At 38.3% G+C, this 14287-nt stretch overlaps 1 protein-coding gene across 2 annotated transcripts in view; it reads right to left on the bottom strand.

The window, feature by feature from the left end:
- Window positions 1-456: 456 nt before the first annotated feature.
- The window catches only part of CPEB4 (cytoplasmic polyadenylation element binding protein 4), a gene marked incomplete at its 5' end in the record, with an annotated part of 38662 nt that continues 24831 nt past the window's right edge, over window positions 457-14287 (bottom strand). Inside the window, 7 exons of one of the 2 annotated variants that reach the window (XM_082006071.1) lie at window positions 457-705; window positions 4092-4273; window positions 4484-4598; window positions 5516-5634; window positions 6248-6337; window positions 8347-8520; window positions 10535-10558. In XM_082006071.1, coding sequence (XP_081862197.1) covers window positions 478-705; window positions 4092-4273; window positions 4484-4598; window positions 5516-5634; window positions 6248-6337; window positions 8347-8520; window positions 10535-10558 — 932 coding nt within the window. In that variant the 3' untranslated portion in view covers window positions 457-477. The remainder of the gene's footprint in view (window positions 706-4091; window positions 4274-4483; window positions 4599-5515; window positions 5635-6247; window positions 6338-8346; window positions 8521-10534; window positions 10559-14287) is intronic. The other variant, XM_082006072.1, reaches the window with a different exon arrangement.

Raw genomic sequence — 14287 nt, 5'->3', positions numbered from 1 at the left:
CAAAAAGAGAGGCAAAAACAGGCTTTCCTGGGGGAAAAGTGTCAGAACAGACTGATAGTGTTATTGTTACACAGTTATTTTAATAAAAGTATTCTTATGTTCTTTATAACAATAATTTAATTAAAAACCCAAAATACTCTATTGTTTCAATTCTCTTTTCTTAATATTTTTCTCTCCTCTATGAAAATGTTGCATGAAATTAAATATTCTCTCGGTAGTAAAGACAAGAGAATGCAACTCACTTGCAACATGTTATCAATACGAAAAGGAGTTCCCAATACAGTTTTCAATGACAAGATTCTACAAAATACCCATATTATAGGTCATTCTTTCATTATACTATTGTTAAATTACAGACTACTACAAAAGGACATGCTATCTTGAATAAGAGAAAGGGTAGGGTGGGGTGGGGACAATCAGGATAACAGAAGAGTGCACTTAATTTGAGGGCCTGCATATGAGCACTGCAGTGATCATTTAGTTCCAGCGGAATGAAATATGTCTTGGGCGATCTCCTCCCTCCTTCACCAGGGGCTTGTGGAATTCCCTGCCAGCGCGTGAATGGATAGCAGCCCAGCAATATTCACAGTAATACTGCAGACAGGTAACATTAGCACAGAAAAATGGAGCAAATTTTCCACCGCAACGGGCCCCCTGACATTCATCACAAAGCTGATCATCCAAGACATATGGCTTAACTTCCACCTGTATTCAGAAAATGAGAAGAAAGTTTACAGTTCTTAATAACAATGTAGATAATGACAATTCCACACTATTTACTCCCTGTGTTCTAGCAGGATTGCGATCACAGTTCTGTAGTAGGGAACACTACACTCAAGGATTTTCCCCTTCATTACCCTTGATCATAGCCATTAAACACCAAAAATTATGGGCACTTAACTTGAGAACAATCCTGCTCACACTGTTCTCCTTGATCCTTTAAAAAAAAACCCAGAAACCAATGCTGACCATCAGTATCACGCATGCTGTCACTGATTTACAGAAAGGACCAATAAACCCATCGCTGCCGAACTGATATGCAGATTCACATCAAAACCGTGGAGAATTCTGGGGGTCTATTTTTAAGTATGGTAATGCAGAAATAAGCTCCTACCATTTCAGGCAGGAGTAAATAGGAATGTAAACTGTTTACAGAACACTTAACAGCAGATTAAATGTGCACATGGTCTGCAAATTTCAATGTCTACATTTCCAACTTCAAAAAATGTCATTATCTTCAAAACCCAACACATTTCTGTTTTCTTTGTCTGTGGCTTAGTCCTCTCAGCAAAAGGCAACTAACCTTGTTGGGATCAAATGAGAAGCTTAAAATGGAACTGATGGCCACCTGTGCTGTTGGCATTAAGGGCCAGATGACGAGCAGTAATTCAGTACAGCAGACAAGAAAGGAAAAGAAAAATTTCTTCAAGTTCTTAGCTGATAATGACTCACAGGAACTTACCAGCTGGTGCTCCAAGGACCCATCCACACTGAAACATCTGCAGACTACTAGGTTTTAATCTAGGCATCTGGATACCAAAACCAAGTCTGCTATACTGCGGGCTACAAAATCCTGCTCGTAGCTCTGCAGAGCGCTTTCTCTGTGACAGCAAGGCAAAGCTTGCTGCTCTCAGTATCCAACCAAGCTGGCTAGAGCACATCTCGTTTAGACATGCCTACATGTTTAAATCACAACTGCAGAACTGCTATCCCCTAAAGGCTCAGTTCCACCTCAGAACTAGTAATCGCCTCCACTCCCATTCCTTCACCCTACAGAACTGTGAAAGGTCCATGTGACATACCAGAAGTGCAATGCAAAACTTCACATTAAAAAAGTATAGGTACAAGTTCCTGTTCTGTAAGTGCTTGTGAGTCTTCTCTGAAGCTCATTTAATTAGGTGGTTTCACAAACATTTCCAAATATCCTGACTGTGACTAGTGTGTCTACTGTTAACCTGTTTGTTACCTCTGCATTGGGCTTACCGATGCTCCTTTCTACATCTCACAAATCTCAGACGTATGCCAGCTCATCCAAATAAGGACATTCACAAGCTCCTGTGTTTTTAAACTTACCCAGTTTTATCACAGTACAGACGGGGCACCACAGTGGTTTGATGCCATTTGTGCTTATAGTCCACATAAACTACTTGGAGATAGTACAGCAGCCTTTTCTCCTCTTCCACTGCTAGAATTCCATTTCTCAAACACCCCTCCATGCCAACTCAGAAGTATGAATTTGTAAAAGAGCAGAGGCAGACAAATACTCCTAGCACCACATTCTCCCTTCATCACCTAGTTTGCTATGTAGTTTGAGGTTGGGTATTCACTGATGAGCATCATCTAGAAGTGCTATGAGGAGAACCTACAATATGCTTGGCATACCTCCTTAATGGGGCGATTCTGCTGCTCTGTTATGTCTACTCAGACATATTCAGAGGCCAAACTACAGCACAAGTAATTATACCTCTGCTTGCTTTATCCTGTTAATGCAGCACCGGTTTCTGTACAAGTTTACAACCCATAGATACTAGTCAGAGTCCTCAGCACATTTATTCAGTGTGTGCTGAAGTGCACGTGCCAAACGTGGCCTGCAATTGTTACTTGTGCTAGGTATGGCGAGGCTTCTCAGATACAGAGGAATAGCTTAAATTACAGCAACTTCATCAGGCACACTTAGGGTGGCAGCACCCATCAGCAGCTCTGCAGTGATGGGTACTGCAGGCCACTGAGCATCTAATTTGCATTATCTCTTTGAAGGGCACACCCTTTAGCAGCACCTCCTTGCCTAATTTTACAGGAAATCTCTTCTTGTTACCAATTTTATTTTTACAGAAAAACTTTATTAGAAGAAATTATTAATAAATAGGACCTTATTAATAAAAAGTAGTATTTTTGTTGTACTCTTGTACTTTTATCTCTTTCATGCGCCCAACCCCTCTTATAATGAACCCTCTGAGCACTTATCTCCCCGCATTTCTTCTGAACTACACACAAAATGGGGAAATGAAGAGTGGGAGGAGAGTAGGAAGGGGAAACAGATTGCGAAATCTTTGCTAGAGTTCACAAGTACTTACTTAAATTCGTAGTCCCACCAGCTTCAATGGACCTATTCACCCAAGTCTCTGCTTATGCAAGCAGAAGTTGCACAAGGGCGGCCCAAATTATTTGTTCAAAGCTGTACAGAACTTATTTCAGAGCCAAGATTAGAACAAAGACATTCCAATTCTCAGGCCCACAGTCAAATGGTTGTTACAATTCTTCTACTCAAACTTTATAGCCAAAGCAGAAGTGAAATGATAATCAGTTAATCAACCAAGTTTGAGGGGTTTCCTTTGTAGTAATTAGTATCAATAATGACAGTCATGTAGGAAAAATCCAGAGACAAAGCATGAATTAGAACAGTAGATGTAAGGATCCCACTTTCTCAAAATTGTGGCCCAATGATGACTGTAATTGGCAAAGTCACATTTTATATAGATGAGAGGGGAGAGGCAAGCAAACTGCAAATCCATTTGGCATACTACTTTAATTTATAATAATCAAGGAATAAAATAACCAGACACAGCCTTTACATGAGCTGTGGAGGATGACAGTGAGGCTGTAATGCACACTAACGAGTTTACAATGCATTACTATGATGCTCTTTAGGAACACCCAGCACACAATGTGTAACACTAGGGCCAGATTCTGCCCACTCTCTCAAATGATACAGAACAGGACTAAGAACTGCTCCATCCCTGGCAGATACCTTACTCCCTGACACTGTACAAACACTACAAGTGCAAATACTTGCAGTGGGAGTATACGACGAGTGCAATATTCTTATAAAAGGGCAAGGCAGCTGACATGCTTCCCATTATGCTAAGCAATTTGAGAAAGTCTGCTTCACAGTTGCCTCCCACGTTCCAGAACTAACAGCTCTGTACCACTCCTTCATTTTTATTCTGTGTTGTATCTAAGTGGCACACCTAGCCCTGAATATGCAATTAATCTCATATAACATTTACAGTCTTCATAATGACACACACTTACATGGAAAAGCTTTTCTAGAGAAAGCACTGAACAAAAATAGAATACACTTGAAGACTTACCCGTTTATCTATCTCTCCATGCTGCAGCTGAACAAAGCGAGCACTGATAGCAGCTATGTAACTCTGTTGATTAGAAAATGCAACCCGCCCAGCTCCTTTTGGGTACTTCAGCTCAGGGTCTGTGTCAATTCCAGCATAGCACACCCCTCCATACAGCCGATCCATTATCATTGCAAGTTCCACTAAAGAGGAAAGGAAAACAGAACAGTAGTGTAGACTTGGTGATTTTTTCTAAAAGCATCAAATGGAACAGTCCATTTGTATTCATGTCCCCCACTATAAGTGTCAAGAACACTCAATACTTCCCTTACTGAAATAACTTGTTTCCCCCATTGCTCCCCAAATCAGACTGCATATTCAACAAGCCCAGCGCTGCGGAACACGCAGTGTACCTGCTCGTAAAGGCCGAGGAACACCACCAACAAAAATGGTTTTTCGTGGGTCAAGAGGCTGTGAACCATCCATAACAAAATCACTATCACTAAGGTTCCAAGGCCGGATCTGAACCTATGGACAAAAAGCCTTTTTTTTTAACCATTCACAATTCAAAGTATCTCAGTAATATAAATTAAAACAGTACCCTACAAAGACAATGACCTCTTAAATGGCTCTACTTTCTAAACTTGTTTTCTACTCATTCAGCAATCATTTCTCAAAATGAAATTGTAATAAGCTCCATTAAGACAGACCACTTGATCATACTAAATTTCACCACTTCCTTGTTACCCAAATTTCTGGGAAAAAACTCACCCTCTACTTACACGTTTATTTAATCGTGACTGAACTGTGCTGTACGAACCACATCGGTGCATACGTATCTACGCTATTCGTGTTGTTCTAGCCAAGCGTAAGCACTAGACTAGCGTTATCTCAATGCAACAGGCTCCAGTGTGCAATGCTGCATGTTTGTTTACTATGCAAAACTAGCTGCTTTATATTTGCCTACAGCTGGCCAAATTTGAAGTACAGGAATACAGCAGAAGTCTTTCCAACTATTAACAGACTTGCATCAGCCCCAAAACCATTTGTACTAATAATTTACAGTTCAATCCCATGTTGTTGTTTTTTCAGTTTAATTTGTCTCTCTCAAAACATACATGCAACACTCAGACAGTATGAATTCTACATTTTCTTCAATAAGAAGCATAAAACACCTGTCTGGAAATCTATTTATTGCATCAGTAGTGGTGAAATTTAGCAAACCTTTTTCTAACAAAAATATGAATTGTAACTAGACTAAAAAACTTCATAATGTCTTGTTTAAAAATAAGTTAAGTTGGTCTTCTCTTTAAGAACTTAATTTGACACCTTAAAGAAATTTAAATATGAGCGCTCTGAAGACAGAAAAAAAGAAAAGAGCTTCTGAAGATAACAACTTCTGGTTATCATACAGGAATTGTGCAGACCCTGACAATTCTACCTACTGGTTTGTCTTTGATAGTGGGGCTGGAAACACAAAGATAGAGCTTTCCATCTTCTTCAATACATGCATCAATCAGTGCCTGTACAGAGCTTTCATCTTGAAACAGCAAAAATGCATATCCTACAAAAGGCAAAACAAACACATAATTTCTTTTGTCTATTTGCCTACCCAGAATTACACTTGGCACCCTGTCATCATGCTACCGATACAGTAAGGGACAAACTTCAAGACTCTCGCACACGTTTCCAACCCAGCCTCCTGTAAGATGTCTGCAGACATGAAGGAAACCAGGGAGCTTGCTGATCAGCACACTCTCTCCCCGTTTCCTTTGAAAAGGAGAAGCCAGCAGTATGAACAAAAGCCGCAGCTGTAGAGGCAAACCTGCCAGAATAGTTGTTAATATAAGGTACAAATCCTTCCCAGTTTCTGTGGGGGGCATTTAGTCCCTTTAAGAAGACTAGTCTTGACTATTATTACAAAAATAGGGAACAAAATGGGGATAAAAAGGAAAATGGAATAAAGTAAAAACAGGAAGTTAAAAGGAAGAATTCTTCTATGCAGAATAACTGCGAAGTCACATTCTACATTCCATCAGTTTGTAACAATCCCAAGGATTCAACTTTTTTCCCCCCTCAACACTGAGTCATTGTCACAAAAATCTTGTCTAAAATGGAGTCTTATCAAGAAAAAGTATTCTAAAATGTTCATATGTTATTGGTTATCAGATGTTTACCTTTAGGAGGAAAATAAGATTTGCTCTCTGCCTTGTGTGGCCAGTCTACAATCAAAGGTCCAAAGCGACGAAAACTAGCAGTGATCTCATCTGGAAAGACAGAAGGGAAAAGGCACAAACTGAAATTAAAATAAATTGAATGGACGACAAACATTCTGTGACCCTAAAGGTTCAGGAGCTCATAGCAATGCTTACTAGTTGATGGGGAATCTTTATGACAAGTCAGAAGGCACATTAGAAAGTAAGACATGTCAAAGACCAAGCTTTTCTTCCTACTGATGATTAGAAATAAAAGCTTGTAACCCGCTAATTCGCAGAAATGGAGTCACTGCATCTATACAGCTATCATAACTAAGCTTCAACTATTCTCCCTCACAGAGTTTAGAGACAATTTGCTGACTTCCTAGTAAGCAATCAGCTCTGCTAATATGCCTTATAATTGTAGAAAGACTGGGAAAAAACTGAAGGGACTATCACAAGACCCAGCCATGCCAGTTCCTATCACATGCCAGTGCCACATGTGCAAACACTATCTGAGCTCGTCCTCAAACTAACATAGAGTAAACTTGCAGGACATAGTTACGTAATTTTATAGGAGAGATGGCAAGAACATATTTCTGTATCAAGAAGTAATTTTTGCATCCATTTCAATTCTGCCTTTGACCTCAAATTACTGGTATAAATTTGCATATGCTAGTCCCATAGAAGTCTTCTAGTTGCAATTCTGTTCTTGAAATTGAGTGATTCTCCTCTTTTCCTTCTCCACAAACACTTGAACCATCGCTAGTTAAAGTTCTCTGGACAAGAATTTTTCATTACAAAACTGAAACAAAAACAACAAACTTCACATTGTTGGAGCATCATCTAAATTGGCACACTGCTCAGCTGTGTTCTGTTTATGGTATTATAGGGCTTTCTACACTAGCAAGCTGTTGGGGGTTCCTAATACACAATTTAGAGGATTTTCATCATCCTCAGATTTGGTTAGATAGCTGAAAAGGTGTTACTAATGATGTTTTTCAGTTTGTTTACACTCTTCGATGACATTTCTAATGAAATAGCAATTGACAATCCACTGTACTGACAGCTTCGCTGTGTACTACAGATCATCAGGAACATATACAGCAATGATCATGTGTCAGCTTTGCATGCTGATGAAGATATAAACCAAGGAGAACAATATTGATTCCATATCTAAAATATATATCTTAAAATATGTGTGTCCATTCAGAACAGCATTTACCACAAATTTCGTGTTAAAGTACATACATAAAATGCTTTCTAGAAACAGGATCAGAAAAACCTCAAAAATTCAGCTGTGATGGTAGATTTTAAATCATATACTCCTTATTCTAATTCACACTTGTGCATTTAACAGGAAGAGTGCTGACAGAAGCAATTCTGAAGAATTCAAGCTACCCTCCTAGCACAGGTTTGGGAAAGGTCCTATTCTTCAGTAACTACGGTCCACAGAGATCAAACTATTCATGTGCTCATCCGCTTTTAAAATCACAAAGGTGAGGAAGTTAAAAAACCAAAAAAACCCACCAACAACAACAAAGAAAGAGAGACTATAAGATCATGTTTCACATTAGAAGCTACCACAGGACATAATCATTGCTGGAAACAACACGTAAGAACTACACATAAGCATCCAAATAAAGATCTATGACTTACTATACTATACAAACTTTACACAACTACCAGCAATACTTTTTCTACTACTGGCTTCTGGTGCCTATAATATGATTGCAATGTATTTATGAGTTTCAACAGGCAACACTTACTTGTTTATTTTTGCACCATTATCCATTTTTTATAATTGTTATACTGTTAAATGTTTTTAGCCAGTTAAATGTGTGGTAACATACGATGTTGTTACTCAACGGCAGAATAATGCTATAGCCTAAACTAGCTTGAATTATCTCATGTTTGCCATGGACTGAAAGTGGTAAAATGCAAAGATCCATTTACGCATCAAAGCCTTTCCGCAGAGTTCGGAACACAATCATTCACGAGCTAACAGACAAAAGGTTTCACAGCACAGTTTTGTCATTAAGCCAGAAGGAGGTTTTCTGGATAAGATTTTCTGGGTGTACCTTCATCAATATCTGGTGGCAGTCCCCCGACAAAGACTTTACGGGAATACCGTTCCACTCTTTCTCCATTCTGATGGGAGAAGCAGTGAGGTGATCCTAAACCACTGTGAAGAGTCTGATCCCCACGTCCATCATCCAAGAACCCGTCTTCCATCGGAAACAGTGAAGACTGACCTGAAGAGGGGGTTAAAAAAAAGAGAAGGAAAAAAACATACTAACAGAACAAAGCACACACTGTTTCAGTAATTTTTAAAAAATGCACTAGTTGCTGCATTAGCAGCAGAACTGTTTGCAATCTTCCCTTTTAATAAGCCGTTATGTTCTCAATTTCATATGAACCTAAGAGTTTTCAGTATCATTCAGTAACTCAAGTTCAATATTTCAGAGGAAACGTTGCTACCTTCTTCATAACTGCACTGCAACTAATGAAGATTTGCAACAAAACAGTATTTCTAATGGATGCCATTAGAAAGTTGACCATTCTCCATAGTTTTTCGTGTTTCCAATTACATTTCTTTTAAAAAGGTGTAAAACTGGAAGGAAATATAAGCCAAATTTTTTTCTGGGACTTTCTCAATAGCAGACATCACTAAAACCCTTTAAGCCATACATACTATTTTCCAGAGAACAGTTTCTTAGAATGAGTAGACACAATTTCGTGGTACAAGTGGGAAAACAAGAATTCTACCAGCTAAGTATATTACACATTTAAATTACCTGATAAAAAGCTGTATCATAAACCACCTACTTGTAAATAACAAAAGTATCCTGATAAAAACAGGAAGACCCACTGTAATTTACTGCAAACAAAGACTGAAAACTAGGCAATACTGTGTCATTCCTAGAAGCAAGTTTACTTAGGTGTTACAACAGAGTTTCGTTAATGGACTCACTAAGAGAAAATGTTGTAAGCATGCTTCCTCTCACACCCCAGTGTACTTCTATGATAATCTTTATCATAGATTTCCTTAATAATATTTATTACTTCTAAATAAGATTCTTTGATTTATAAATGCAACTGTGTAATATAATAAATAGAGCACACAAGCTGATCTCTTCCATGAATTCACCCTTTAGTTACAGTACTCCATCTCTAGACAACAAACTCAATAGAATCCTACCCATTTAAGGAGCATTTAGGAATAAATAAATATATATAGGGAAAGTAAGCAAATAAATGACTTCTCCTACAAGTTTAGGATACTTTTCCTTTTGCCTATGATGCGATATACTACGTCTGCTTTTTCAGAATTCATTACAATCTACCACAGTAATGTATTGATAAGGTTAATTTATCCTGCTCTTGCTTCCTTACTTTGAAATAAATTGATTTTAAAAAAGAAAACATCTTGAAAAGAGAGAATTTGACCAGTTCCAATGTACAGACATTTTCCATGCAAAAATCAAACAGCTAACAAGTTGAAAGAAAAAAATACGATAAAATCCACAGTCCATAGAATTTACACAAATACAAAATGTAAGGCTCGGACAGCTTGCTTTATTTGAAGTTTCACGAATCTTTGTCGACGTTTAATTAAAAGTCAACTATAATCAGGTCTATTTCTGTAGCTAGGCAAACCTGGTTCCTACTATGATAAAAATATTGTAATATAGACTTAAATGTCATTTTGTTTTCCGCTAATGAACTGATATACATGTCATTTGTTTCATCTCTTAAGACCCCAATCCTGCAGGTATTGTTGGAAAGGAGCAGTTCTCCATACCTAAACAACCTTTTCAGGTTCATCAGCATGACCACTGCTGTTAGATAACTCAATGTGCATGCTTGCAGGATCTGGTTCTTTAACCTAGCAGGCCAGGACGTACATTCACTATAGTCTATGCTGCGTCAAGAAAACCATCAGCACTCAAAGAACCAAAATAAACTTCTCCAGCATTGGCATTCATAACATACACACAAGCACAGCAACGCAGCCCTCCAGTGTAACAAATCATATAGATGATGTCCACTGTAAGGACTGTGATCGTTTCAGCCTCAATAGTACCGCTGTGGAGCGCTACCTAGTTCAGTTAAAATGGTTATTTATGGCATGCAGACTACGTAAACTTATGTGAAACTGATGCTTTATAATCTTAAATTTTGGAGTTTGCCCTCTAGGAACAACTTAATGTTATTTCTCCCATGAGACATTGTCAACATTAGAAAATTAAATAGGAATATTGTTACCTCGCCTTCTCCCATATGTCCTTGCTGCATGTTAAATGAGAAAGAAAACAGCCTTTCAAACATTGTTATAAGGACCAAAAGACCTTGTTTTAATCGCCTTTATACTAACTCAGTGATTCTCAAGCCTCTTCATACTCCAAGTCATTTAAAATGGCGTTCACAAGCTGACCTCCCCCACCGCCCACAATACCATGCCTTCCTTGCACCACCTCTGTTACTTATTGATAAAACGTGTTGACACGAGGCTGACAAAGTATATCTGGACACTCAAAGAGACTTTTTGAAAACAATTTTAGTTCTTAATTTGCACATTTATTTTCAAACCTATTCCTCAATCCGCTGCTGGGTGTATGCCTGTAAGTAAATGGATCTTTTCTCATGCGCCAGGTCTTCTGACACATTCTGCAACGCACCGTGCTCTCTACCTTGCCAAGTTCAAGCATGCTCTAACACAAATCATCTGAACTGTAGGAAAAGCCCTAACCCAAGGAAAGCGGAGACTATTGTGTTTGAAATAAGGTTGCTATAAAAGCTTTGCATAACCCACAAAATCCTTGGTTAAATTATTACTGGCAAATAACCAGCTGAAAAACTTAAAAGTCAAGGAGAAAATGTCTGGACCACTAAAACCGCCTTTCAGACCTCCTGCAGTCTGTGTGTAATAGTACAGATTCTCTCATACTAACTTAGTACACTTCGCTGTCATTATTCAACAGCTACCCACTGCTTCCTACTTTGCATTTTCCAAAACAAATCAATTCTACCACTAAAAAATACAACATTTCTCTGTCCTGGCTTCCAGGACCCATTGTCAGAATACAGCCAAACTTTCTAATCAAGCTTGCACATTCTTTCTCTTTTAATCTCATTAAAATTTGTGTCTGAAAGCAGGCCAACTGTTTTCAAAACTTGGTTTCTCCTGGCAAGCACTATGAGAAACTCTAAGCACATCATACATTTTATTTTGCTTCCTCATTCAAAATTGAGGCTGACAATTAGTTTAAGCATTTAAATATTTGTAAACCACAACAGAACAGGAGTCGTTTCCTCTTTCAAAATAAAAATTATATCAATCCACTTTAATTCATGATTATTTAACATTTGTAAGATCATTTTACTTCTCTGATCTTTTGCTGATAGAGATGTCACACAACGAACACCAACAATACATAATAACGAAGCCCTAGTCTTCAGACTGGAGCATACTCTGGAGCATTCACACAGGTACTGGCTTTATGGGAGAATTGTAAAGGCTGAAGGCCTTTACTAGTATAATTTTTCCATGGTAATTTTTAATTTATAAATCCCAAGATTCTCATGCAGTCCTCAAAGTAGAAAGTTTAAAGGAACTCGTCTTTCACAGAAAGCAATCAGCAATCTTACTGCATTTCTGACAAAGCTCATAAGCCTTTGCATGTTTTGGAAAACATCAAGCACTTTCAAAAACAGCTCTGCCTATGAAGCCATAAAAATGTTGCTTGTGGTTTCTAAATTACTAACAAAACCACACACACTCCTTCACTTGGTACACCCATTCTTGGCAACAAAGCATGCAGCACAGATACGATTCCCACTGCGGATTTGTGACCACAATTTAGGTCAGCAGACTCCTCACTGCTTTGCCACCTGTGTCACTCAAGGCAATAGCATTTTTCTCCTTTACCTGTACGGAAAACAACAAAAAAAGCTCAGCCACCAGCTATGAAGTATTTCTAGTGCCAAATACTACTGAAGCGTGTTTGAGAACCAAATACTAAGATTTGTTTCTTTCCTTCTTAATTTGCTTCTTATTTTCTGCATTTGCTTCAGCTAACCCACAAAACACCAACATTTGACATTTGAAAACATTTCTCAGGAGTCACAGTTTATAAACTACACCAGTGCAGCACAGATACAAACTTTCTCTGCTCATTGAATTCAGAGCTCATCACATGCCATTAATTTCACACAATGTAACACACAACACTGAAACTAAAGAATGCTCTTTTGGCAGGCCAGGAAGACAGCTAACCGTGATTTACCAATTCTGCCTCTGGCTTTCATAATTTCATACGAAGAGAAATCTTTGCTATGGGAGTACCCTAGCTAAGCTGCAATACAAATGAAGCCTTAAGGTAACTGTTGCCAACCAGAGAGAAAGAGTTAATTCTGAAGATCAGGATGCTTGCCTATCCCCTGCTAAGACTTGAGACAACTATAACATTGATTTGGATTTCTCAAATCTATTTTCCCTTTCCCCATTTCTCCAACATTTCAGATAATTGCATAAAGAGTCTAAGACAGATTTACTAATCTCACAAGTTATTTGATCAAGAATTATGTTACAAAACCTAAAAAATACAAAGTGTTTATGCAACTCGTTCAACTGCTTATTTATAACCTATGCAGAGATATTTTTCTGATAAAAAGTTTGAAATTTAAAATGTAAAAATTAGCAGCTGCTTCAATTATTTTGTCACCTCAGCCATCCCTACAACACTCCTTTCTATGTAAGAAATAAAGCAATACAGAAAGACAATGATCTTTTGCAAAAACCCACTGCTTTTATTGTCTTTCATTTTAAGGAACTTAACAAATAAGCAACTTAAATTTTTGTGTCTTCTCTTCACTTGAAACACTTAATGGGCTCCTGGCCATCTCCTTCTCTCTTTTCTTTGTTTTTAAATAATCACATCTTTTGTGCCTAACATATCTCCAATTAAATGTGCTGCACTTTCGCTTCTCTACAGGAAGCACCAAAAAGACTGTCACTATGTTGTGTATAATCACATGTGCAATTCTGTATAAAGTACACAGTTCCCAACTACAAAGACATTCTGCTGAGGAAGCATGAAAAATGTATGCAGTAGTCCCAGATCGCTTAAAACCCAGACTTACTGCAAGCTTGTCCTGCTAAAAGTGTGCCCAGCTGAGCACCTGGCCCTCTTCAATGGTTCTTCCTGCCTTCCAACCATGGTAGCAATTCCAGGTGGATTTTGTGCCATTAACTGGAAGATTTACATAAAAAGGTCAGTTCAAGAGCAGACTGTTTAAAGCAAAGGGACCGGCAAGCAAGAGGAGCCGTATCTCCTGTGAACATCACTGCAACTTTCTAAGGCCACGTTACAACTAAGAGAATTATGCAAGTATCCATAGTGAATATTCATACAAACATCACAAAACCCTGGAATGGACAGAGCAACTGAATGCTCAAAGTTAAATTACGGTTGTACTTTCATTCTCACTACCTTGCTACAGTTGTTTTAAGGTATGCAAAGTCTACGTTGATGTAGTACCTGTCCAGCTCTGTACCAAATTCGTATCTTTAGTCCAAGAGCTCCTCAAGGCAGGGATTCTGTTCTTTACCCTGGCGCAGACGCCAGGCACACGGCAATCTTTTACATTAGTCATCGATATGCTCTCATTTCTTTCTTCTCGAAGATCAAACCAGACTAGTTTCAGCAGTGAGTTCCAAGGAATTTCAGGTTTCTATGCACATGAATCACTGAAGTTACCAGAGAAGTATTTTTGAAATTTAAAAAGGACAAATACTCATGTTGACTTTTTAGATAACTTGACTATGAGAACAAGACCCTATCACACCCTACCAACAGGCTCTACCACTGAAACAGCCTCCCAGTACCCAGCTCCAGGAGAGCTAGAAAACTTCTGTCAACTTGCACATATTCTTTCATATTTTACACCAATCCTACAGGCTCTAGGAAAAATATTCAAGCTGAACAAGATTTTGCTGAAGTGATCCCAATTTCATAA

The sequence above is a fragment of the Phaethon aethereus genome, assembly GCF_964289735.1.
Source record: "Phaethon aethereus genome assembly, chromosome: 14".
NCBI classification, from domain to species: Eukaryota; Metazoa; Chordata; class Aves; order Phaethontiformes; family Phaethontidae; genus Phaethon; species Phaethon aethereus.
Note: the sequence above shows the minus strand (reverse complement) of the source record. Positions and strands in the feature narration are given on the sequence as shown.